The following is a 23,065-nucleotide window of genomic DNA, read 5'->3' on the forward strand; positions in this document are numbered from 1 at the left end:
GATCTCCCCTTGCGGCAGCTGTGCATTTGATCTCTTCACTTGTCACACCCATGTCTTTCAGGGAAACATTTCTACTATACAGCAGATGGGGTTGGCCACCACCTGGGTTTCTTGGTCTGAGAGCAGCAAACCTTTGGTTTTGTTTTTCTTGCTGTCACTCCAGATACCACATGCCAGAACTGCCCTTTTCTTTACCCGTAAGATAATGTCCCTTCTGAAATGTCACGCAGGTACTTGCCATAGAGTAAAACTACAGGGTGTAGGCATAGACAGGAATTCCAGACCATGGCAAAGGGCAGTATGCTCAGTGACTGCAGCAGCCTGTTGCTGTGTTTTGCTGGTGCTAAATCTGAACTAGGAATTAGAGGTGAAGCTGTTTTTGCTTACATTACATGTAAAACTGAGGAAGCAAATATAACAGCAGTGGCATGAATTAAGTTTCGGTTTTGTTTTGTTTTTTGCTGCCCTTTTTCTGAGCTTCAGCAGGCACTGTCCTAGGAGCTTTTATACATAATCCCTAATCTTTCCCACAGCGGTGCAAGAGAGAGATTCCATTCCCATTGTAGAGCCTAGGAAACTGAGTCTCCAAGACGTTAGATAAGTTAACAGGGCTTGTAGTGGCAGAACCGGATTTCAGACTGCAGGCTAGTCTCTCGGCCTGTTTGGTTTTCCTTTGCCATGCTGAATGTAGGCAGAATGGTCTGCTGAGCACTCCTGGGAGCCTGAGCATCAGGGCTGGCTCCTGCCCAGCTAGTCACAGTTGACCACAAGCCACCTGTTTGTTCCCTGGCTTTCCTGTGCATCAGGGCAGGCATCTGCATCTCATCTTCCCTTAATCAGCATCAGCATCTTCTAGCCAGAAACTGCCGGTGACTGGACTAGCAGTTGCCCATTTCATTGGGGAAGCTCCTTTTGGGAGGCAGAATCCAACTTCTGGAGTTAGACAAATTCTCAGCCAACTTTCCTTGACTTTCTGGCAAGTGTTTTCTGACCATATCCACCTTCAGAGATACAAAACTTTTAGAGACAGATGAGTTTTCCCCTGTGATCCTTTCTCACCTCATTCTTATCTGTGAGTATACTTGGGGACCCTGAATGACACCAAACTCATATCAGGCTTTTTCACAATACTTACCAACACCATTACTCCAGTCAGCAGCCCAAAGAAACATCAGGCTCCACACTAAAAACGTCTTCTTTATGACAGGCAACTTGCCTCCAAACATGGGTTGGAACACTCAACACTTAGCACCAGATTGCATCCCCAGTGTTGAAATCAGGATCCACATTGATCCATTGTTAACCCACTAGCTCGGCTGGCATTGACAATTCCTGGTAAGTTTGAGTCACAGCTAATAAACCTGCCCTTTCCTTGTGGCACCCACTCTCTGCCTCTGTGACTGATGTGATCCAGCCCTAGTACATGGCAGGTCTGTCTGGACACAGTAACTATAGAGCCGTCTCCTGAATTGTGTCATTGCAACGCTGGAAGAGTTAAGTAGGCCCTGCAGTGCGCTGAATGCTCCAGTTGGAGGGTTTCAGAGAAAGTCCTGACAAATGACAGGTTCCTGCCCTGCTGGGAATATTTCTTCTTTGAGTTCTGGCAGCTATTACTTGGCTGCAGAATATCTAAGACCCACTTTGCCTTTTCTGGTCATAAACACTTGTAGTGTTGAATCTTAAGTCTTGATTATTTTTTTAATGGTGGCTTTGATAAAGCTGAATGTTTCCATAGTGATGCATTCTGTTTATTTAAAACTTTACTTATACATGATTCCACCCACATGCTGTCCTCAGAGGGACCTGGTCTACAACTGCCCTCTTCCCCCACCCCATTTTCTGTTTGGAAGGAACACGCATGTGAGACCCTTGTCAGATTGGTGCTGCTGGAATCCATTCTTAGATGTGATTCCTGCCCCTGGTGTCAATAGGGAAATGACTTCAGTGTTTATTTACTAGAGTGACTAATGGTGCCTTTTCCAGCTGGTCTATAGCTGATGTGCCTCCATTTATAAAAGCCTTCCCAAGCCTGTGAATAGAGCCCCATGTTGGGCTGAGCTGTCGGTTAGCGTTTAAGCTGGAGGGGGAAGAGGAGGCAGTGTCAGAGCACAGTGGAGGAAAACAGGATAAATTAGGCTGTAGCTTTGTAGCCAGCATTACCAAGAAGGCTGTTTTCTCAAATGAGCTTGCTTGGAGCTGGCAGAGGCCTGTGTGTACGACGCTGTTAGGATGATTTCTGTGCCATCACTCCCCCTCATAGGAGCAGTGATGTCACGCTCTCTCAGCACAGGGACAGTCCCTGTTCTCATGTGGCCTCCAGGAATGTGGACACGCCTTCACTGCTGTCACTGCTGTGGCTGAGCCCACTGACTTTTAGCTCTGGATGCAAATTCTGGTATCTGAAAGGGAAGGAAAGGGGAAAGTGGGTAGGGAGCTTATAGAGTACTCCTTTGGGACCACAACATCCATAATCTGATTTATTCCCAAAAGAATTCCTATGGCTGTTTTTGTTTAAACACCTGAGGAAACTGAGGTACCCAGAGGATTTATCAGATCAGGGATCCGGTGTCCCTGGTGGGCTGGGAGAGACAGCCCTGGGTGGCTAGCCAAGTCATGCCTGCTGCTGTGGCCTGTGTGACCTCTCTGTCCCCCCAGCCCTGGCCCCGGGGCCGGCAGCCTGGGCAGTAGGAGCGCTGCAGCCAGAGCCCCCCGTGCCCATCTTTTTCTGGGAGCCCCGGTGGGAGCTCGCCACGGGCCAGGTAGCGGGAGGAGGAGGCTTTGGGCCGCACGGGCACCCGAGGGCCTTGTGACTGTTGCGGGGGGCTGCTCGCCGCAGGAAGGACAGGGGCAGGCGAGCTGGGACAAGGGCCTGGAGGCCGGAGGCCGGGAACCCAGCGCTAGCCCCGCAGCCTCCAGGCTATGTGTGGCCAAACCCGTTCCTGCGGCATGAGTGGCGGAGCCAGAAGGGCCGCCTTGCAGGAAGGCGCCCAGGCCCCCCACGCCCTGGGAGGCCAGCTGAGTCCTCGCTGCCTGAGTCTGACCGCCTGCCTGGGGGCTCGGTCAGGACACCAGCCTCGCCACCAGTCCGCGTTTGGAGGATGGCTGTGGGGCCACCTAGGGGTGAACCCACTGAAGGTGGGATCTGCCCTGAGGGCTTCTGCAGGCCTGGAGAATGTAGGATAGCTGGAGGAAGGATGCCATGGGGCCTTTCAAACGGGGAGAACTTAGGAAAGTCAGAGAGAGGAGGGGAACCCCACGGAAGTGTCTCCTTCAGGTTGTTTCCTGGAATGTTTCCTCTGAAAACATGTCAAGGGACTAGCCACCAGTTTCTTCCCAGCTTTCTCTCTCTTTCTCTTTGACTTTCAGCTTCCATTTACCTGGAGTGAGAGGGAAGGGAGGACAGCTGGCCCGGAAGTAAAAATCAAGAGGGGAGGCATGAATGTGTGGCTTCTCGCTCCACTAGCCTGCCCAGCAGTGCCCTCCTCCAGGCTCCTGTGCTGGGAGGAGGGGCGCAGAGAGGAGAGCTGGTGAACTCCCATGCACATACTGCCCTTTGACTCCCCGAAGCCCTGTGGGGTGTCCATAGGGGACTACTCTCAAGTAGTCAAATGCTTTGGCCAGTGTTCTTTCTGCCACTCTGAGAGGACTGGTGACAAGAGGGAACACAGGGAACAAGCAGCCCCAGAAGGTCACAGTGCCTATCGGGACCGCCCTCCAAGGAGCGGTATTGATCGTCTCCATGCCGCACCAGCCAGGTGGCTGGATATGTGGCAAGGATCCCTGCTGCAGCTTGAGGTAGCGTCGTCCTCCTGAATCTACTGCCAGCTGAGCTCTGCACCAACTGATGAGGGGAATTAGCTGGACAGTTTCAGACAAGACTGGCCCCGTTCGCCTTTGCAAGGGGGTACATGCCCCCTCTTACAGTCACAGTAGTGCCTGCAAGGGTAGAACTGGGGAGCAGCTCTGACACCCCACCCCTACCCTCGCCTCCACATTTGTCGGAATGCCTGCCCGAGCCCTGTGGGGAGAGGTGGAAAGGGCCTAGGCTTCAGTCAGGTGAACCCAGGGTTGAATCCCAGCTTCGCCCTTTCTAGCTGAGTCACCTCAGACCAGTCAGCCTCCAAGCCTCAGTTTCCTCCGCCGTGAAATGGACTCAGAAGCAGCCCCCTCTTGGGGGTCCTGTGAGGCTTGAGACCATGCATATAGTGCCTGACAGTCACCCGCTTGGTAATATGATTTTTTAAGTGCACTATTTCACATGCCCTGCTAACCCCAACCTTAACCCTTATGCTGAATGGGCGGTCCTTCTGTGGCTGACGGATGGCCCTGTGACCCTGCCTTTCCCCTTGGCAGGCTCCCCTGATGCCCTTGCATCTGTTGCAATCGGCAAGGGAGCGGGGGTGGGATTGGGCAGAGGCTTTCTGGGGAATGGCCAAAATGAAAATTGTGTGTGAGTGGAGCTGATCGTATTAAGATCCAGCTGCACTTAAGCCCCCTTCGGAAGTTCTTTAGGCCAAACTGAAGAGAGCTCCCAGATGCCAAAGTGGCCTCACAGTGATGCTCTGCTCACTCTCGGCTGCCCCACCACATGCTCCCCAGGTAATTGGTTTCCTAATGCACTATTCCTGGACAGTTGCCAGGATTCCAGCGCCTTGTCCCCTTGGGGTTAGTTCTTGACGTTTCCTAACCTGGCAAGGGTCACCGACCAGGCTCAGACGCACTGCCACAGGACTGTATTGTTTTCTTGTTCTTGCAGGCCACTTCCAAACTCTGTACAGAACGCCTTGGCCTGCAAGAGTAAACAAGATTACCAGGCTGGAATTCCGTTCAAGACCAGGGCTTTTATATCCAGAGATTGTGGGCCAGATGCGGTGAGGAATCCATGAAAGGAAGACACAGTCCCTTCCATTAAAGATAGAAATAAACCCATGTGACTTCTATTTTCCTTGGCAAAATTAGTTTTTTCTCCTTACTACAAAAGAGGTTTGTGTTCTTTGCAAGAAATTAAAAAGAAAGATAAAAAGAGAAAGTGTTTGTAACTTCACAAGCTAGACATGGCAACTCTTTACATTTGTGTGTGTGTGTGTGTGTGTAAGACAGGGTCTCACTCTGTTGCCCAGGTTGGAGGGCAGTGGTACAATCATGGCTCACTGCAGCCTCGACCTCCCCAGGCTCAGGTGATCCTGCAACCTCAGCCTCCTGAGTAGCTGGAACTACAGGTGCACCCTACCACACCTGGCTAATTTCTGTATTTGTTGTAGACGGTCTTGCCATGTTGCCTAGGCTGGTGTGGAGTTACTGGGCTCAAGTGATCCACCCCATCAGCCTCCCAAAGTGCTGGGATTATAGGCGTGAACCACAGAGCCCAGCCAACTTTTCACAACTTGCAGTATATATATTTTTTCTATACATTTATGTGCTTTTTCAAAGAAAAAAGTACCAGCTTACTAAACTAATAGTTTTGGGGCCTTTTTCTACTTAGGTACAATGGTGCCTGCCATTAATTCTTGTTCTATGACATCATCTTGAGTGGCTGCATAGTGTTGTATACAGTTGTATTGTTATTTAACCAGTTCCTTTGTGTTGGATATTTAGACGGTGGTTGGTGTTGATGTTGTTTTTGCCATTAGTAACCCTTTTGTTGGTTTTGGAAATCATGAGAATGGAGGGAGGGAGGTAGGGAGCCCCTTCAGGCTTTGACCTCATTCAGACTTCAATTCAAATAATAAAAAGAGCAGGTAACACTTTTGAAGAGCTGGAATATGTTCTGGGCACTGCATTCAGTGCTCTACGTATATCGGTACCTGATTTATGAATCCTCACAGCAGCCCATGGACTAGGCACTATTTTTATCTCCATTTTACAGTTAATCGGAGGCACAGCTCTTCCACTAGTGTGGCTGGGTGCAGTCCTGTAGTTAAACCTTTGAGTACATCTCTGATTGTTTCTTAGAATAAATTCCTAAAAGAGGGGTCGCTGGCCCAGATCCGGAAGGCTATGCATATTTTAAGACTTTGAATACATAATGGAAATGACTTTCCAGAAAGGGTACACCAATATATCCACCTGCCAGTGGTGTTTGAGCAGATCTGAGAAACTCCTGCCCTGCTTGAGCACCGACTGTGTGCTGGGCCCTATGCTTAGTCTTCTATACCATTTCCCTCCTCAGAGAAGAAGCTGTGCTGTGCCTGGCACAGAGTAAGCAAGAACTCAGGACATCTCAGCCAGTATGGGTGGTGGTGTTATATTGTGTGTCATTTGTTGAGAAAACAAGACACACACTTGAAAAACATCAATAATAAGGTGAAAGTGGAACGAGGGGTCCTGATGATGAGTCTTAGAGCTGGCAGAATGTGAGGTGGTGGCCAGGGAAGTCTGCCTGTTGGGGAGGCACTTGGAGAATGGGGAGGAGCATCCTGTGAAGTGACAGCTGAAAGGCTGATGAGCAGGGAGGGACCCCTTGGTCGCTTGTGTTGAGCTGGAGGGGAGATGGTTGGGGAGGAAGATGGCCCACATCAGGCGTAGGAGCTGACTTGGCAGAGGTGAGAAGACCTGGGAGAGAGACTGTAGGAGTCCAAGTTAGAGGCTGCACATGTGGCCTGGGAGGCACCTCTAGGAATGGTGAAAACAAAAGATGTTGGATTTTCTAGTGCCAGTAACACCCCTTCTTCCCATGAGTGCCGAAACAACAGAACAGACACGGGACTCAGCTACAAGGTCCGCATATCAAGGTTATTACCGATAAGGCCAGGAGACCTTGGCTTACCTCCATGACCACAGTCAGACTTCTTGATATGCCCTCACCCTATCGAGGCCTCGGGGCACTCTGTCCGAGGAAACAGTCTGTGCTGCAGGCCCGGTCTCTGCTAACCGCCAGGAGGATCGCTGCCTCCCTCGGTGAGCCTGTGAGCGGGGAGCAGAGGAGGTGGGCCTCCAGGTGTGTCTCCCAAAGGTGGATGCTGGCCCTTCCCAGGCATCCCTTCCCCATGGGGGACACAGGAGCTGGGCAGCAGCCATTCTCTGTAGGCAAGCGGCTCAGAGTGGGCAGGAAAGGGCCAGATTCCCCATGCCCCAGGTCAGCTCCTTCTCCCAAGCTACTTATGAGTCATTCCTCCGCTCTCGGGAAAGAGAGTTAGGGAGGCTGGGAGAAGGGTGGAAGCTGCCTTTCCAATATTCTTCCCTTTTGGGAGTGCAGCGTTCCTCCCTTCATCGCAACACAAGGTAGGAGAGGCAGCCCCTGCCCTCATGCTGGCTGTCGCTCTTGCCAGCCCAATCCAAGATGCTTCAGAGAAAAGACTGCCAGCAACCAGCCAGACAGGGTGGTGCTGTGGTGGCAATTTTGGTCCAGTAGACCTGGTTCTAGTCCCAGCTCCTCCACCGACTGCTACATGATCTTTGGCAAATTCTTAGCCTGAGTTTCTCCATCTTCTATAAAACAGAGTTGTTACAAGAATTGAGAGAGACAAAATGTATCTGACTCAGTACCGGCAGCTATTCTTATGGAACAGTGTGTGGATGCGAAGGAAAGAGCGTGCGTGGCCTTGATTTTTGTTGTTTTTTGCTTTTGTTTTGAGACAGGGTCTTCCTTTGTTGCCCAGGCTGGAGTCACCAGCACAGTTGTGGCTCACTGCAGCCTTAACCTCCTAAGCTCAAATGATCCTCCTACCTCAGCCTCCTAAGTAACTGGGACTATAGACACATGGCATAATGCTCAGCTAATTTTTAAACTTTATTTATTTATTTTACTTTATTTTGAGACGGAGTTTCACTCTTTTGCCCAGACTCCAGTGAATTGGAATGATCTTGGCTCACTGTAACCTCTGCCCCTGGGTTCAAGCAATTCTCCTGCCTCATCCTCCCAAGTAGCTGGGATTACAGGCACCCACCACCACGCCCAGCTAATTTTTGTATTTTTAGTAGAGATGGGGTTTTGCCGTGTTGGCCAGGCTGGTCGGGAACTCCTGACCTCAGGTGATGCACCCACCTTGGCCTCCCAAAGCGCTAGGATTACAGGCATGAGCCACCACACCTGACTGCTAATTTTTAAATGTTTTGTAGAGACGAGGTCTTGCTACATTGTGCAGGCTGGTTTTGAACTCCTGGCCTCAAGTGATCCTCCTGCTTCAGGCCTTCCAGAGTGCTGGGATTACAGGTGTGAGCCACCGTACCTGGCCTCTTGTGTGGGCTTTGGGCAGGTCTTACAGTCATAGAGCAACGTCTGTGTAAATGTGTTGAGAGCAAGGACTTGGGGAAAGGGAGGAAGGCAGAAAGGGACCTCAATCTGGGCCATTCTCACTGTTGAAAGGAGAAGAGGAAACACAGAGAAAGCAACAGAGAAGGAGCAGCCCTGAGAGGAAGGCACTCCCGAAAGCGTCTGTCCCAGCAGCCAGAGGCAGGGCTGGATTCCCACCTGGCCCCCAGCCCCTGCAAAGCCCTGGATTCTTCCGCACTAGCCTGGGGTAAGGGCTGGCAAGGTGGTCAGTGTCCATAAAGACACCAGGCCTGTGTCCTGGCATAGAGCACTCTGGATCTTTGTCCTGCCTCTGGCTCCTGGGAAAAGCCTCTTCTTGCCCTTGGCCTCAGTTTTCCCATCTGTAAAATGTAGGGATTGAGCCATGATATGGTTTGAATATTTGTCCCTTCCAGATCTCATGTTGAAATGTGATTCCCAGTGTTGGAGTGGGCCTGGTGGGAGGTGTTTGGATCATGGGGGTGGATCCTTCATGAATGGCTTGGTGCCCTCCCCGCAGTAAGGAGTGAGTTCTTGCTCTGTTATTTCACGCTAGAGCTGGTTAATTAAAACAGCCAGGTATCGCTCTTGCTCCCTCTCTCCCTGTGTGATACATGCCTGCCCCTGCTTCACTTTCTGCCATGAATAAAAGCTTCCTGAGGCCTCACCAGAAGCCAAGCAGATGCTAGTGCTGTGCTTGTATGGCCTGCAGAATGGTGAGCCGAACAAACCTCTTTTCTGTATACATTACTCAGTCTCAGGTAGTCCTTTATAGCAATGCAAAATGGACTGATACAAACCAACTTAAAAATCCTTTGACCACAACCCATGGTAAAAAAGAAAAAGTTTTTACACACACACACACACACACACACAGACACGGACACACACACAAAAACTAAAACGAAAGCTTCATGAAACAATACTGGATGGCATATGTTTACTCTGATGTTTTGTGTTCCGTTGTATATCATTAAAAAATGCTGACCATGGCCCCCTAAACTGATTGTACAGCAGCCCATTAATGAGCCACACTCCGTGGTCTGAAAACACTGACCCAGCTCATCTAGAAGGTTCCTTCCTGCTCTGGCAGGCTGCAGTGTTGTTCCATTTCCTGTAGCCTCACGACCCCATCAGCCAAGTCTTTGTGGTTTTCTTCTTTGTACTCTTCTAACAGTGGTTTCCAATCTCAGACTCTGCGCTGAGGGCATGGTCATGAGCCCAGTTGCTGGAGGTGCATCCCCCACGCCCCTGCCTGAGCAGCATGAGGCCTTCAAAGCCACCTGCTGGGGTGTTGTGAGTGGGGAGGGGCCTTCATGCCTTCTGCCATCATCACAGAGTGGGTTCGTGTGTCATCCACACTCCCCTCCGTGCCCCGTCGCAAGACTCTACTGCATCAGTCTATTCCCTGGAAAAATGGTTGGGATTTGGAGTCCGGCTGCCGGTTAGAATTCTCGACCCTTCCCAGGCCCAGCTAGCTCCCTCTTCACCTTCTCCTTCTGCCCACTGAACCTCTCCCTGGGCAGGTCCAGAAGTCACCACTGTGGGAAGTGCTGATGGGTGAAAAGAGCTTTGGCAGCAGATGGACCTGGGTTTGCATCCCAGCTCCACTTCTGCCTGGCTGTGTGGCCTTGGGGAAGTTCCCTGACATCTCTGAGTCTCTTTCTTTGAAAAAAGCTTGGAGATAGTCATACTGCTCTGGGAAGATAAATTTAAGGGTGGGATAATAGGCACAAAGTGCTTTTTGTTGGTGCCTGGCAAGAGTTAGATGCTCAGGAAAAATTCGTGCCTTTAAATCTCATCCCCTGCACGTCCCTTTAAGGGAATGGCTGGAGAAATGGCAGCTGTTGCCATCTTGAATAAAGAAGGGGAAGATGCCTTCCACAGGGGGACAACATCAGGGAGAGGCTGTCCCAAACTGGGTGCACCGGGAGTAATCCCACCCAGCCCCAGACCTGTCCTAAAAGTGCAGAACTGGGTGCAGCAGCACTCTAGTGTTCACAGGGCAGCCTGAGGCTGTGTCTGAGGAGGAGCACAGGCAGGGCTTAGGGAGAAGGGGCTCTGGGCCCCCAAAAGTGGGCCTGTAAGGATGGTGGTGTGTCCTCCTGTGTGGCCTCGTTTTATCTTAGTATGTTTTCAGAAATGTCTGGTGAGATCCTTATGGACTGCCACCCAGGGAGGAGGATGGGGCACAGATGAGACTTCCAAATCCCGGGGTCATGAGAAGACCTTTTTTTTTTTTTTTTTGAGACAGGGTCTCATTCTGTCACCCAGGCTGGAGTGCAGTGGCACAGTCTTGGCTCGTGGCAACCTCTGCCTCCGAGTTCAAGCGACCCTCCTACCTAAGCCCCTTGAGCAGCTGGGACCACAGATGTGCACAAACATGCCTGGCCAATGTTTTGTATTTTTAGTAGAGACAGAGTTTTGCCGTGTTGCCCAGGCAGGTCTCGAACTCCTGATCTCAAGCGATCTGCCTGCCTTGGCCTTGCAGAGTGCTGGGATTACAGGTGAGTCATGGCACCCAGCTGAGAAGAACTTTCTAGCAAACACCAGAACCAAAGTATCGGAGCAGGCAGTCCTGAGATGCTGTTTGCATACCCTCACGCTGTTACCTCTTAGCAAGGCTTCGTGAAAGTCATCTTTGCAGGTGTCCTCAGCGCCCACAGCACGTTTTTTTGGTGCCACCCACAGCGGTAAGTTGTTGAAAGGTGGATTTGAACCAAGCTGGGAGACAGACAAGGGATGTAAGCACCTCCATTACCAGGGACTGCCATGCCAGGGTAGCTGCTTTCCAAGAAACTTGGAAGTGGTTTCTTCCAGGGCTCCTGACTCAATAGCCACCCGCTTTGTCACCTCAGCTCCTGATAGCTTCAGAGCCTGGGGTTCTGAGAGCCAAAGTGACTTGCCCTGGGTCACACAGCTTTAATAGCAGAGGCTAGAGGCCCTTTGGAGGGTTGTGCTGTGTAGCTGGGACTTGGTACTACCTAGGAAAACCTCTAGCCCTCTTGCCTCTGCGTTTCTGGCTCCAGCTGCCCTCTTCTCTGTTTTTCCGGTAGCCAGAAGACTCTGCTTCCAAGGAAGAGACTTGCACTTTAACCTTGGAGCATAAGGTAAGTCGCTCAGGCTTGCTTTATGGAATCATGATACTGGCTCATGGTTCAGTAGGAGCAGCGAAACGTCTCAGAATGCGAGGCTGCAAGCCCAGTCTCTATGCTTACTAGCTGGCAGATGTCCCTGGACCTCTGTGTCCCTGTCCACATATGAGGGAGTAATGTCAGATGGACCTAGTCCAGAGAACCTGCCCTCCCAGGAGGCAGCCAGGCTCAAGGTAAAGTCCAGGATGGGGTATCCCATCCTGACTCCGCCCTGCCTTGCCACTGGCTGTGTGACCTTGGTCTTGTCCCCTCCCCTCTCTGGTCTTCTCTGTCTTCATCTCAAAAGACAGCAAAGATATTCCTGTTTTGCTGAAGTCACAGCGGGTGAAACTACTTTGCAAAGTTTAAGGGCCAAAGATTGTGAAGGATTTTATTCTCAGCCGTGTAAAGATTCTCAGACCGGTGGTCCCAGAAGAGGAACACTCAGGCCTGCAAGAAAGCGTGTGGGAGGGGCTGAGCCACAGACCTTGGGTGGGTGAAGCTGTGCTGGAAAGCAGACCCTGGGCAGGGAAATGAGCTCTTGTTACTCACATCAGCACCCCAGATCCACAGGCTGGGCTTGATTCTTGGGAGGTCTCCCTGGGCTCTGACTCCCTCAGAGTCCCCAAGAATCTCCAAGCCCCTGACTCCAGCCTAGTGTTCCCTGGAACTCATCCTGGGAATCAGGGGTGCCAGGGTGCCTCCTCCAGTGGGACCAGCCCTGCCATGGCAGCTGCTGCAGCTGGTATCCCATTGCAGTGTTACAGTGAGGCTCAGATTACAGTGAGCTCATCCCAGCATGAATGGGGCCACTGGGGCAGGGCATAGGAAACTGATGGACCGATGTGGGGGCTATCACGGGGGGTCTCCCTGGACCCTCTCCCTCCCTCTCTCCCTCCCTGTGTGTCTTGGACTCTCTTCCTCCCTCTCTCTCTCTCTCCCTCTCCTCTCTCTACACCCCTTCTTGGAGCTTGCCTGGAATTGTCATGGCAACCCTCCAGCAAAATTATCAAAACACTTTTATGCTCCCAATCGTACCAGACGAAGTGCTAATTCTGAGTAAGGCTGAAGCAGTTGGTTAAATGCTGAAGTCACAGACTTTGTGTGGAGGCCCCCCTGGGGGTGGAGTGGGCACCAGTGGGAGGTGAGGGCTGGGCACAGGGGCAGGACCACCCAGAAAAGACTCAGTCTCTCACCTGCTAGAGACATTGTGTGTGTTGCTATCCCGTCCCCACCCCTTATGCCACATTGACATTTGCATTCCACACACACACGCGCGCGCACACACACGTACAAGCAGTGGCTGGGCTAAACACACCCAAGGTGTAGATCGACCCAAACAGTACCATCTGGAATAATCATCACCTCATTCAGTGCTTGGAACTCTGAGACCCACTCTGGGGAGAGTTTTGGGTGAGGCAGGGATGGCCAGTTGCCCAATGCTTCTAGCTGGTGCTGGGTCTGAGCTAGGGCAACAGAGCAGCCATGGGAAGGGGCCTGACCTTCCTGCCCACCCCCCAGGGAAAAACAGAGGAGGACCTGTAAACAGAACTGCCCCAGCCTGGTTCTTCCAGCCTTGATGTGCATCCCAGGACACAGTGCATCCCTGCTCCCCTGTGATCAGGCCCAGGTTACCATAGGCTCCCTTGGAAACAAAGCCCGGCTAATGGCTGAAGAACTGGTGATTGCTTTTTTTAAGATTCCAGTTCTGCCCAAAAGCCAAAGTGTGGGTAGGGACGATGGGGGAGGTGGTGCACAAGCCCCTCCCCTCTCTGCTTCCATCTCCCCACCCCATCTGCTTCCCCAGGACACCCCTCCATGGAAGCCAGTCTTCCCCTGCAGCCCCAGTGCAGGCTGCTCTGGCTGAAGGGGAGGCAACTACTCCTGCGAATGGGTGCCCTCATCCTCCAGAGGATTCTAGGACGTTAGAGCAAGAGGGATCCCCAGTGAATCAGTCTGGCCTCCTTGCTTCCCAGATAGGGGAACTGTGGCTCAGATCGGAAGCAATGGTTCAAGGCCACAGAGTGTGTATACACGCGTGCACACACACACACGTACAAGCGGTGGCTGAGCCAAACACACCCAAAGTGTAGATCAACCCAAACAACTAACCTGCAACCAGGCTTCTGGCTTCCAGGCCACTGCTGTTCTCATTGCACCAGAGAGACTACAGGATGGGTTAGCGCAAGCAGTGAGCACCAATTTCAGAGTCAGGCAGGCCTGGCCTTGAATGCTGGCTTCAGTGCTCAGCACTGAGTGTAACCCGGGTCAGTCCCCCCCGCCACCTGAGTCCTCAGCTGTAAAATGTGGTGATGCTAGGGTTCCTCTGGAAGGACACAGTGAGGATGACTTCAATGAGGTGGTATGTGCAAGCGTAATCACAGTTGGCACAAGGCCAGACACAGAGTGAGTGTTCAACAGATGACTATTATTTTTATTTTTCGTTTTTTTAGAGATGTGGTCTCACTATGTTACTATGTTGCTCAGGCTGGCCTGAAACTCCTGGGTTCAAATGATCCTCTAGCCTCAGACTCCTGAGTAGCTGGGACTACAGACATGCACCACCATGCTCAGCAACAAATGACATTTCTGTGTCCTTCCTCTGTAGCCCCAGAGCTACAGACCTGCTGAGAAGAGGGACTGTCCTACATCCCTTTTAAGGGCCGACCCCTGTCCCGGGGTGGCTGGGTGAGGCCGTGTAGCCTGGAAAAGCCCACACTGACCCCTCCCACAGCTCTGAGCTCCTGTAAACGCAGCAAGTCCCAGGAAGGCCCAGAGGGCAAGAGGAAGCAGGACCCCCTAATCCTCCCAGGCCTGCCCACCCTTTGCATCTTGGCTCTCAGGCCTTTGGAGGAAGGAAAAATGTTGAAAGAGGTGTTGATATCTGCCAAGGCCCCCGAGGGCCACCTTTGGGCATCAGCAGTAACAACACCCCAACCTGGTTCCCTGCTGCTGTGTGGAGCTCCACCCTTGAAGACATGATTAGAGCACAGCGTTGCTCAGGCTGGCTTCCTCTTTTAAATTGTGAGTCAGGCAGGAAGGTGTAAGCCACCAAAACCCCCAAATGCCCTCTGAAGCAGGAATTTCTTGGAACCTTTCCCTGATATCTTCTCAACCAAGGTGGGGGCTGGGTAGGTTTTAGGATGAGATCATAAAAGCAAAAGGAACTTTTATTTTATGCTTATGACATGCTGGGTACTGTGCTAGGCGCTTTCCTACACACTGGCACCCAGGGGCATTGCTTCTGCTTTCCAGGTGCGGAAGACCCACCAAGGTCACAGAATGAGTCCATGGCAGCGCTTAGGTTAGAATCTAGGTCTCTGTTCTCCTTACCTGACGGTGGCCTTTGGCTGGCTCCTTGGGCAGGGAAGGGCAGAGAAAGCATAAAAAGGCCACGGCGGGGAGGGGTGGTCCTGGCCCTAGGGACATCCTGAGGTGGGGGAGTCATGGCTGGGAAGGGTGGGTGGCAGGACCCGGGGCTCTAGGCAGTATGGGAGCTCGGTCCTCCATGGGAGGTTCAATCTCCCCACCCTCCCCTCCTGCCCTCTTCTAAGAGGCCCCCAGTGAGCAGGGCCCAAGACCCAGGAGGGGATGATCTTATTGCTAATTTAGGACCTCTGCTATGAAGCACACACCCTTTTTCTTATTTTCACTGCCCTGGGGCAGGATGGGGAACCTCCCATCCAGGGGAGTGGAGGAAGTTGACTTAGGGTACCCTAGTCCCTGGCCTCAGAATTTGGGGTCCAGAGGAGCTGTGTGTGTTGGAGACGGTGTAGCACCTTGGCTGGCCTGTTGGGAGCCGTGGGAGCAGGGCACACGTGGTAGCAGTCCATGCCACAGGGACCTCTGCGTGCCAGCTCTGTGCTGGGTGCTGGAAAGGCAGTGGCCAACACTGACCACCTAGTGGGGAAGGCGGACAGTACAGTGTCAACAGACAAGTAGGAAGACTCTTTAGATAACGACAAACATGCCATGAAGGAAAGGGCGACAGAGAGACTGAGGGGCAGCCCTCAGTAGGGTGGCCAGGCAAGGCTTCTTCAAGGAAGTAACATCTGAGCTGAGAACTCTGCAGGGCACAGTCAAGTGGCTTGTCCAAGCTCACACAGTAAGTTCTGGGGAAGCCAGACTAGCACGCATCTCTAGACTCCCTTCGAGCGGTCTCCCTGCTCCTAGAAACATCCTTCTCTTGGATTCTGACATGTCTTCCTGTTTTCCTCCTACTCTGTTGAACACTGCTTCTCTGAGTCCTTGGCTGACTCATCCTCTTTCCAGTGCTGGACTGTCCCAGCCCTCCTCTGGAATGTGGGCCTCCACCCAGCCCCCTCCAAAACTGCCACCTCCACCCCTCACCTCTCCCCTAGCTTCAGTGGCCTGCTCGACATCTCCACCTGGACATCGAAGGGTCTCTTAGAACAATGCTAAGTCCATATAATAGAGACCCCAAGTAATAGAGACCCCAAGTTAGAGTAGTTCAAAACGACTCAGTTGATTGTTCACTCCCGTAATCGTTACGGGGGAAGTGCTTCAGGTTGGCGGATAGCTCAGCTCCACGTGGCCATTTAGGGACTCACACTAATGACCGTGCTGCTATCTTTAACATGACAGTTCCAGAATCTCTCTGGTTATTGCTCTTCCAGCCAGTGTGAGGGGAAAACACAGAAGTCTAGGGCAGGAATTTCTTCTTAATCGAGCGAGGCAGAAGTCGAGCATACTTCTCACATTCCACAGATGAGAGTTTAGACACATGGCCTTCTAACTGCAAGTAGAGTTGGGTTGTGCCCTAGCTGGGTGGCTAGCTGTCTCTGTCACAGCCTGTCCTCGAGAACAGCAAGGACTTGCCTGCCCTGGCAGCAGAGGAGGTCCTCTGGGGGTGACCCCTTATTCTGTGTCTCTCTGACCTTGACTTTGCCCTTCAACATTGCTTGCTTGTCATTCTCCACAACCACTGACAGGGTGTTGAGAGTCTACCCTCCTTAGCTGACTCAGGCTTGAGCAATCATGGGCTTTTGCAGTTCAGCCTTGCAATTTTGTTGGTGATAACAATTCCTTCAAAAACTTAGTAGGCTTTATCTTTAGTCAGTTCATTGAGCCGTGACCACATCCAGAGCTCCTTTCTTGACAGAGTTATGAAGTCTACCTTCCATACCCTTCTCTTTCCCATTCATTTAAAATGAAAGTGGCTGGGTACAGTGTCTCACGCCTGTAATCCCAGCACTTTGGGAGGCTGAGGCAGGTGGATCACTTGAGGCCAGGAGTTTGAGACCAGCCTGACCAACAGGGTGAAACCCCGTCTCTACAAAAATACAAAAATTAGCTGGGCGTGGTGGTGTACACCTGTAATCCCAGCTACTGGGGAGGTTGAGGTGGAAGAATTGCTTGAACCCGGGAGGCAGAGGTTGCAGTGAACCGAGATTACACCACTGCACTCCAGCCTGGAACTCCAGCCTGGAAAACAGAGCAAGACTAAATCTCAAAATAAATAAATAAATAAATAATAAAATGAAGGTTATCCTAAGAACACCCTAAATAACAGACTTAGATAACAAGGTAGTACCCTTACTATAATACTTTGCCACAGGGGCGATTTCTTTATTTGGTTTAAAGTTTGGCCTAAGAGACAGGCTTTGAGAGAGGCTCTGAGCCACAATAGTCTGATTTACTGCTCTTTGGACAAAACCAGTTGGCTTTTTCAACCCCAACGTCACCAGTTTTCTGAATTCTCTGTATTTCTGTCTATCTCTTTTTGCAAACTGGCCAGTCTCTTTCTTGTAATATTTTGCTAAAAGCAGCATCAAGCAGCCAACACATGCAAATGGCTTTGGCTCTTTCCAACCATTTTTCTAGAATTGTAGGCTCAATAGGCATGTAGGCTGTCTTCCACATGATCACAGGTGACATTTGCAATAAATGTTTTGTCCTAGCATAACAAGATTCACCGGCTTCTCATCATCTAATACCTGTTTCCATCTTGCTCAACACCTATTGGCTAAGCCAATGCCACATATTTGAAGGGTTTTACACATGGCACTTTCCCACTCCTGGTACAAATTTCTATAAGGAGCTACAAAGTACAGTGGTTTTAAGGTTATAGAAATTGCTTTTTTTCTCATGTAATATAGTTCTGATGTGAGCATTTCAGGCATCATTCAGGTGCATGGTGGGTTTTGATAAACAGCCAGCAGACTCCTCAATGTCCCCCCGCCAACCCTTCTCTTCCCCAACACATTCACCTGTGTATCAATGATACCACCATCACACACTTGCTCAAGCAAATGCACAGAAGTTAACTTATTTTTCATTGTTTATTTTTTGAGACAGGGTTTCACTCTGTCACCCAGGCTGGAAGGCAGTGTTGAAATCTTGGTTCACTGCAACCTCTGCCTCACAGGTTCAAGCAATTCTCGTGCTTCAGCCTGGGTAGCTGAGATTACAGGCACCAGCCACCATGCCTAGCTATTTATTTATTTACTTTTTAAATTTTTAGTAGAGACGGGGTTTCACCGTGTTAGCCAAGATGGTCTCGATCTCCTGACCTCGTGATCCGCCCGCCTCGGCCTCCCAAAGTGCTGGGATTACAGGCGAGAGCCACCGCGCCCGGCCGAAATTCTATCTTTGTAACCTGCTGCTAAGGCCTCAAGTGACTGTCCCCCATTCCCATCCACCTCTCTCACTGCTTTAGCTAACAAGCCTCCTTGCTGTTTGTTCCTCGAATACACCAAGTGAATTCTTGCCTTAGCGTCTTTGCACTAAGACTCCCTCTGCTCAGATACTGTCTTCCCACCTTGTCACATGGCTGGTTCCATCTTTGTCCATCGCAGGGCAAACCACTGCAGTGTGGCGGGTAAGAGTGAGGGCTCAGGAGCCATGCTGCTGGGGTTTGAATCTCAGCTCTTGCTACTTCCTGCTGTGGGACCTTGGGCCAAGTTTTCTTAGCATCTCTGTGCCTTGATTTTTCTACCTGTAAATGGCAATAAGAAATGTATGGTTTGTTACCCAGGGTGGTTGGGAGGATTAAATAAAATAGTGAACACGTTGCGTTCATGTATAAAAAGTGAGCAGAGCATGGCTGTACTAAGCACTTAGCATATTATTATTGCCCTTCGGGTGGCAGCTTAAATATCCGGCTCTGAGCAGCCTTTCCTGGCCCGGTGCTCTAAGCATCTCACCACCTGCATCCCTAGCTCATCGCCCTACTTTATTTCACCACAAAACAGGTTCTTGTTCATGTGTGTATCATCTGTCTCTCCCCACAACACCCCACTCCCACTAGAATGTAACTTTCATGAGGGCAGGGACTGTACCTTTCTTGTTCGCTTCCATGCCTTTCCTGAGCAGGAAAGTAACTTTTCAGTAAACTTTGTTGAGTGGGTAGGGAAAGGACGGAGGCCAAATCCCACTGACCCCCTCCTTTTCGGGTGGCCCTGTGAGCCCTGCTGGGTGCCTGTCAGTCCCCCGCATCTCAAGCCCACGTAGCCATGACCAGGCTCAGTTTCCTCTTGGGGGTCCCAGGACACAGGGCAGGGGCTGCCCTGTGGACCTGCTCTTAGAGACCGTGGGGGGCACTGGTGAGATTTAGCTCAGGGCACTCACCCTCAACAGGGGACTGTCAGAGCTTGGACTCTGGAGTCCAGCCCATCTGTTTCCATCAGATACTAGTGGACCATTTACTTATCCCCTCTGTGCCTGTGTTTTCCCATATGTAAAAATGAGAGAATACCAATTACCTCATAGGGCTGCTGCTGTGAAGATTAAACAGGATAATACATATAAAACAGAGCGCATGGCTGGCTTGGAGTAAAGCTCTCCAGATGGTGGTGGCTATTATTGTTGTTGTTGTTGTTAGTGCCATATCCAAGTGTCACTCTTCAGAGCATGAATGGGGGTGCCCAAGGGACTTGGGTTTGGGAGTGAGGAGACAAACATAAAGAAGACATCTAGGGAAGGGAAGAACCGGAATGTAATAATCGAGGTGTGTTTGCATTCGTGTGTGCGTGTGTGCGTGTGTGTGTGTGTGTGTGTGGGCGCGCGCGCGCGCGCCTGCGGAGGGGGCTGGCAAGGATGCAGAGGGTGAGCCCGCCCCTACCTCCGAGCTCAGCTCTGGGGAGCCGGACGCTCAGGCTCGCCAGGCTGCAGAGAGCTGGGAGCTGCCTCGCGCCCCGCGCAGAACCGGTGGCGGAATAACCAGCCCCTCGAGTGTGTGCATCTGAGACCAGGGCGCGGGGGAGGGTGACCTGCGCCCCCGCGGCCAACCCGGTTGGTGCAGACTTGGGGATCCCAGAAGGGACAGCGCCCGCCCAGTCTCGGCGATTGAGGGTCCCTGCCCAGGCGCAGCTCTGGCCCGCCGCGTGCTCTGGGGCCGCGGCTTCTCCCGGAACCCCCGCGGGCTGGGCCTGCCTTCCGGAGCCGGTTGGCTGGGGGCGGGCGGCGCCGGGGAAGGGGCAGTTACTTTCCCAGAGTGGCGGGGCGACGTCAGGCGGAAGGGCGCGGGGCGCGCACGCTTTAAATGGCATTCGCTGTCATCCGAGCTCACAGCCGTGTGGGTAGCCGCGGGCTATATAAGCCGGGAGCCGGGCCGCCGCGGGGCAGACAGCGACAGCAGCGGCGGCGAGCGCCTCGGAGCGCGGCGTAACAGCGCCCCCCGAGCCCCGCGCCCCCCGACGGGTCCGCCCGCCCGCCCGCCCTCCGGAGGAGCGCCGGCCCGGGCCCGCGAGGGCCGCCGCCACCCCGCAGCAGATTTGGATCCCCCGCCCGGCGAGCCCCCGGCTGCTGCCTCCCGGGGGGCCCCGGCGCAGCGGCCGCCTCCGGAGAGCCCCGGCGCCCCGCCGCCCGGCCCCGCAGACGCCGGAGGCGCCATGGCCGCCAAGCCCGGCGAGCTGATGGGCATCTGCTCCAGTTACCAGGCGGTGATGCCGCACTTCGTGTGCCTGGCCGACGAGTTCCCGCAGCCCGTGCGGCCAGCCAAGCTGTCCAAGGGCCGGGGCCGGCTGCGGCGGCCGCGCCAGTCTCGCTTCAAGACGCAGCCGGTGACCTTCGACGAGATCCAGGAGGTGGAGGAGGAGGGGGTGTCCCCCATGGAGGAGGAGAAGGCCAAGAAGTCGTTCCTGCAGAGCCTGGAGTGCCTGCGCCGCAGCACGCAGAGCCTGTCGCTGCAGCGGGAGCAGCTCAGCAGCTGCAAACTGAGGAACAGCCTGGACTCCAGCGACTCCGACTCGGCCCTGTGAGGGGCGCCGCCCGAGGGGGGAACGCGCACGTCCGCGATCCGCGGGAAACCGGCGTGCGAACCCCGAGAGAGCCCGCGCCCTGCCCCCGGGGGACCCGCAAGGACCCAGGACCGCCGCCCCTCGCGCGCTCGGACTCCCGCCCCGCTGCGAACCGATCGGTGCGCCCCTCGCCGCGCTCGCCCTGGCCCGGGGACGCCGGGAGCGGGACCGCTTTCCTTGTCCTTGTAAATGTTTATTTTTTAACTCTTCCCAGTGCGAACTCTGCTGTGAGTGTGTGCGGGGAGGCGCGCCCGCGCTGAGTTGGCCGCGCGGGTCGCCAGGGCCACCCGGGTCGCCGCTCCATGCCCCTGTCCGATGGTTTGCAACTCCGATTTTGCACACCGCTCCACCGTGACCCCCAGCGCACACCCGTTCACACTCACGCCAACACTCTCGCTGAACACTTTTATAATTGTTAGGCGTGGCCGTTGGGACTTGGGGCGCAGCGCAGCTGCTGCTGCTGCTGCGTCTGGAGGATTGATAATTTATTTTTGCATTGAGATGACTGAAGGCGTTTATTTAACGATCTTTTTACCTGGATATGTCTGTGAGACTCCAGAAAGGAGACAAATAAAGTCAATATATTTGCACAGTGCATTTTTTTCAGGCTCTTGACTTTTTGAACCTTCGGGGCCCAGGCTCCCAAGACTGGGGAAGGTAGGGGAGGAGGTGGCAGGGGGATGCCGGACCAGGGAGCCGGGAGTGGAGCTACCTCCACAAGCTTTGGTCACCGGAACGAGGTTGCGCCACCCGTGCGCAGGTCCGTTGCCTGCCTCCCCAAGTGTATCCACCCCCGGTCCAGAGCGCTCCTGCCTCCCTGGTCTGTTCCCCATCGCCGGCATCCGGGATGGAGTGAAGCCGCAGGCGGGGCGGAGCTGGAGCTGAGGATGGAGAGCTGTCTCCTCCCCGCGGGCGGTTGACTTCCCCGAGCTGGGGTCAGGGGCCTTGCCCTGCACCCGCCGCAGAAGACGCATATCCCTCTGAGCCCATTCCTGGCGGCGGGTGGGGAGATGCCGGAGCCAGCAATGTGAGATGTTTGGGCGTTGGGACCCAAGAGTGGGCTGGGGGCCAGCCTGGGTTGGTCGAGAGTGTGGGTGTGTGCTCGCTGTCGCGGGCAGGTGACCCCCTGACCGCTGTTGACTCCGCGCAGTGCCGGGCACTCCTGCGCTGCGGGGGAAACCGCTGCCGCTACGTCTCCAGCCCTACTCTGCGCCCCGCAGGGTTCCTCCAGGAAAGTGGGGCATATCTTTGGTTAGAGCCTGAAGGGCACCTGGGTACCATCGAGTCCTTCCCTTCTCCCCGCCCCTGCCTTTGTTTACAGATGACAAAACAAGCCTAGGGTCACAGGGAAAGGAGCGCCCCCATTTCTCCGGACTCCTGGTCCAGGACTCCTTGCACCGCAGGAGTTTGTCTTTCCAGTGCTCTTCAGCCACTTCCCGAATCCCTGTCTACCTCCTAAATCCTCTGGGTTAGCAGGGTGGCAGGGCCACCTGGCTGCAGATGGCCACCAAGGTAACAAACTATATTTGGTTGAGCCGGGCAGGTCCCCACCCTGGGGCCCCCTCCAGGGCCCTCCCTCCAGGATTACTCCAGGGCTGACCCACCCTGACAGGTTTAGGGCTCCCGCTCCGGTTGCGGAGTCTCTGTGCTCGGGCGCCCTCTGGTGGTGGGGCTGGTGCGTGGGGGGGCAGGAATCTCTAGGAGATACCCATTCTCTCAGCTGCAGCGCTGGGCTCTGGAGAAGAGGACAGCAGAGGAAATGAAACAAAGAAACAAAAATAGAACCACAGGGCCGGAGAGGGTGTTCTTCCCTCGGCTTAGAGAGAGCACAGGCCATGGCCTTGGTGGCTGTGGTATTTGACCCGTGTCCCAGCCCCTGAGAACACGCTGTGGCAGTACCCAACGACGGGTTCCACTGTGGTGGGGTGTCATGGCAGGAGACTTCTACCTGCAAAGGCCTCAGAGATGTGAGGCCACTGTGGGTCGATGCTTGATTCCCGCCAGGGCAGCTGCCACCACTGAACTAGTTTGAGCTCCACGGGGTGGTGGGAGGAACTTCCTCTGAGCCCAGCCTCATTCTCCTCTCTCCAAAGAAACTCCCTGAGGGCAGAGGGGCGGGCCCCACATCCTCTGCCCCTCTGTCTGTCTTACCTCTTGGGCAGCAGCTCCTGTGTCTACTCTTCAGGAGCTAGATGCCGCAAGTGTCTGGAAGACCTCCCAGTGGGCTTCTAGACCCTTCAGGTCTGAGATCCTCCCCTCTGCGTAGCCTTCTCCCGCGGAAGAACCTCCTTCTCAGCCCGGCAGTGGTTCACGCCTGTAATCCCAGTACTTTGGGAGGGCTAGGTGTCCCAGGCCTCCCAAATCGCTTGAGTCCAGGAGTTCAAAACCAGCCTGGGCAACGTGGTGAAATCCTAGCTCTACAAAAAAAAGAAAAAAAAAAT

The 23,065-nt window shown here is 53.5% G+C and overlaps 1 protein-coding gene across 1 annotated transcript; it reads left to right on the forward strand.

Moving 5' to 3' along the window:
• Window positions 1-285: 285 nt before the first annotated feature.
• On the forward strand, window positions 286-21,221 carry C15H11orf96 (chromosome 15 C11orf96 homolog). Its single transcript, XM_010378054.2, has 11 exons — window positions 286-367; window positions 2,656-2,759; window positions 3,568-3,724; window positions 4,354-4,450; window positions 4,757-4,871; window positions 8,306-8,459; window positions 9,408-9,526; window positions 11,287-11,340; window positions 13,973-14,052; window positions 18,874-18,929; window positions 19,573-21,221. Exons 1-11 carry the CDS (start codon window positions 286-288, stop codon window positions 20,583-20,585), a joined length of 2,031 nt encoding a protein of 676 aa, XP_010376356.2. The 3' UTR covers window positions 20,586-21,221.
• Window positions 21,222-23,065: the final 1,844 nt, after the last annotated feature.

This window comes from Rhinopithecus roxellana, chromosome 15 (genome assembly GCF_007565055.1).
Source record: "Rhinopithecus roxellana isolate Shanxi Qingling chromosome 15, ASM756505v1, whole genome shotgun sequence".
Taxonomy (NCBI): Eukaryota; Metazoa; Chordata; class Mammalia; order Primates; family Cercopithecidae; genus Rhinopithecus; species Rhinopithecus roxellana.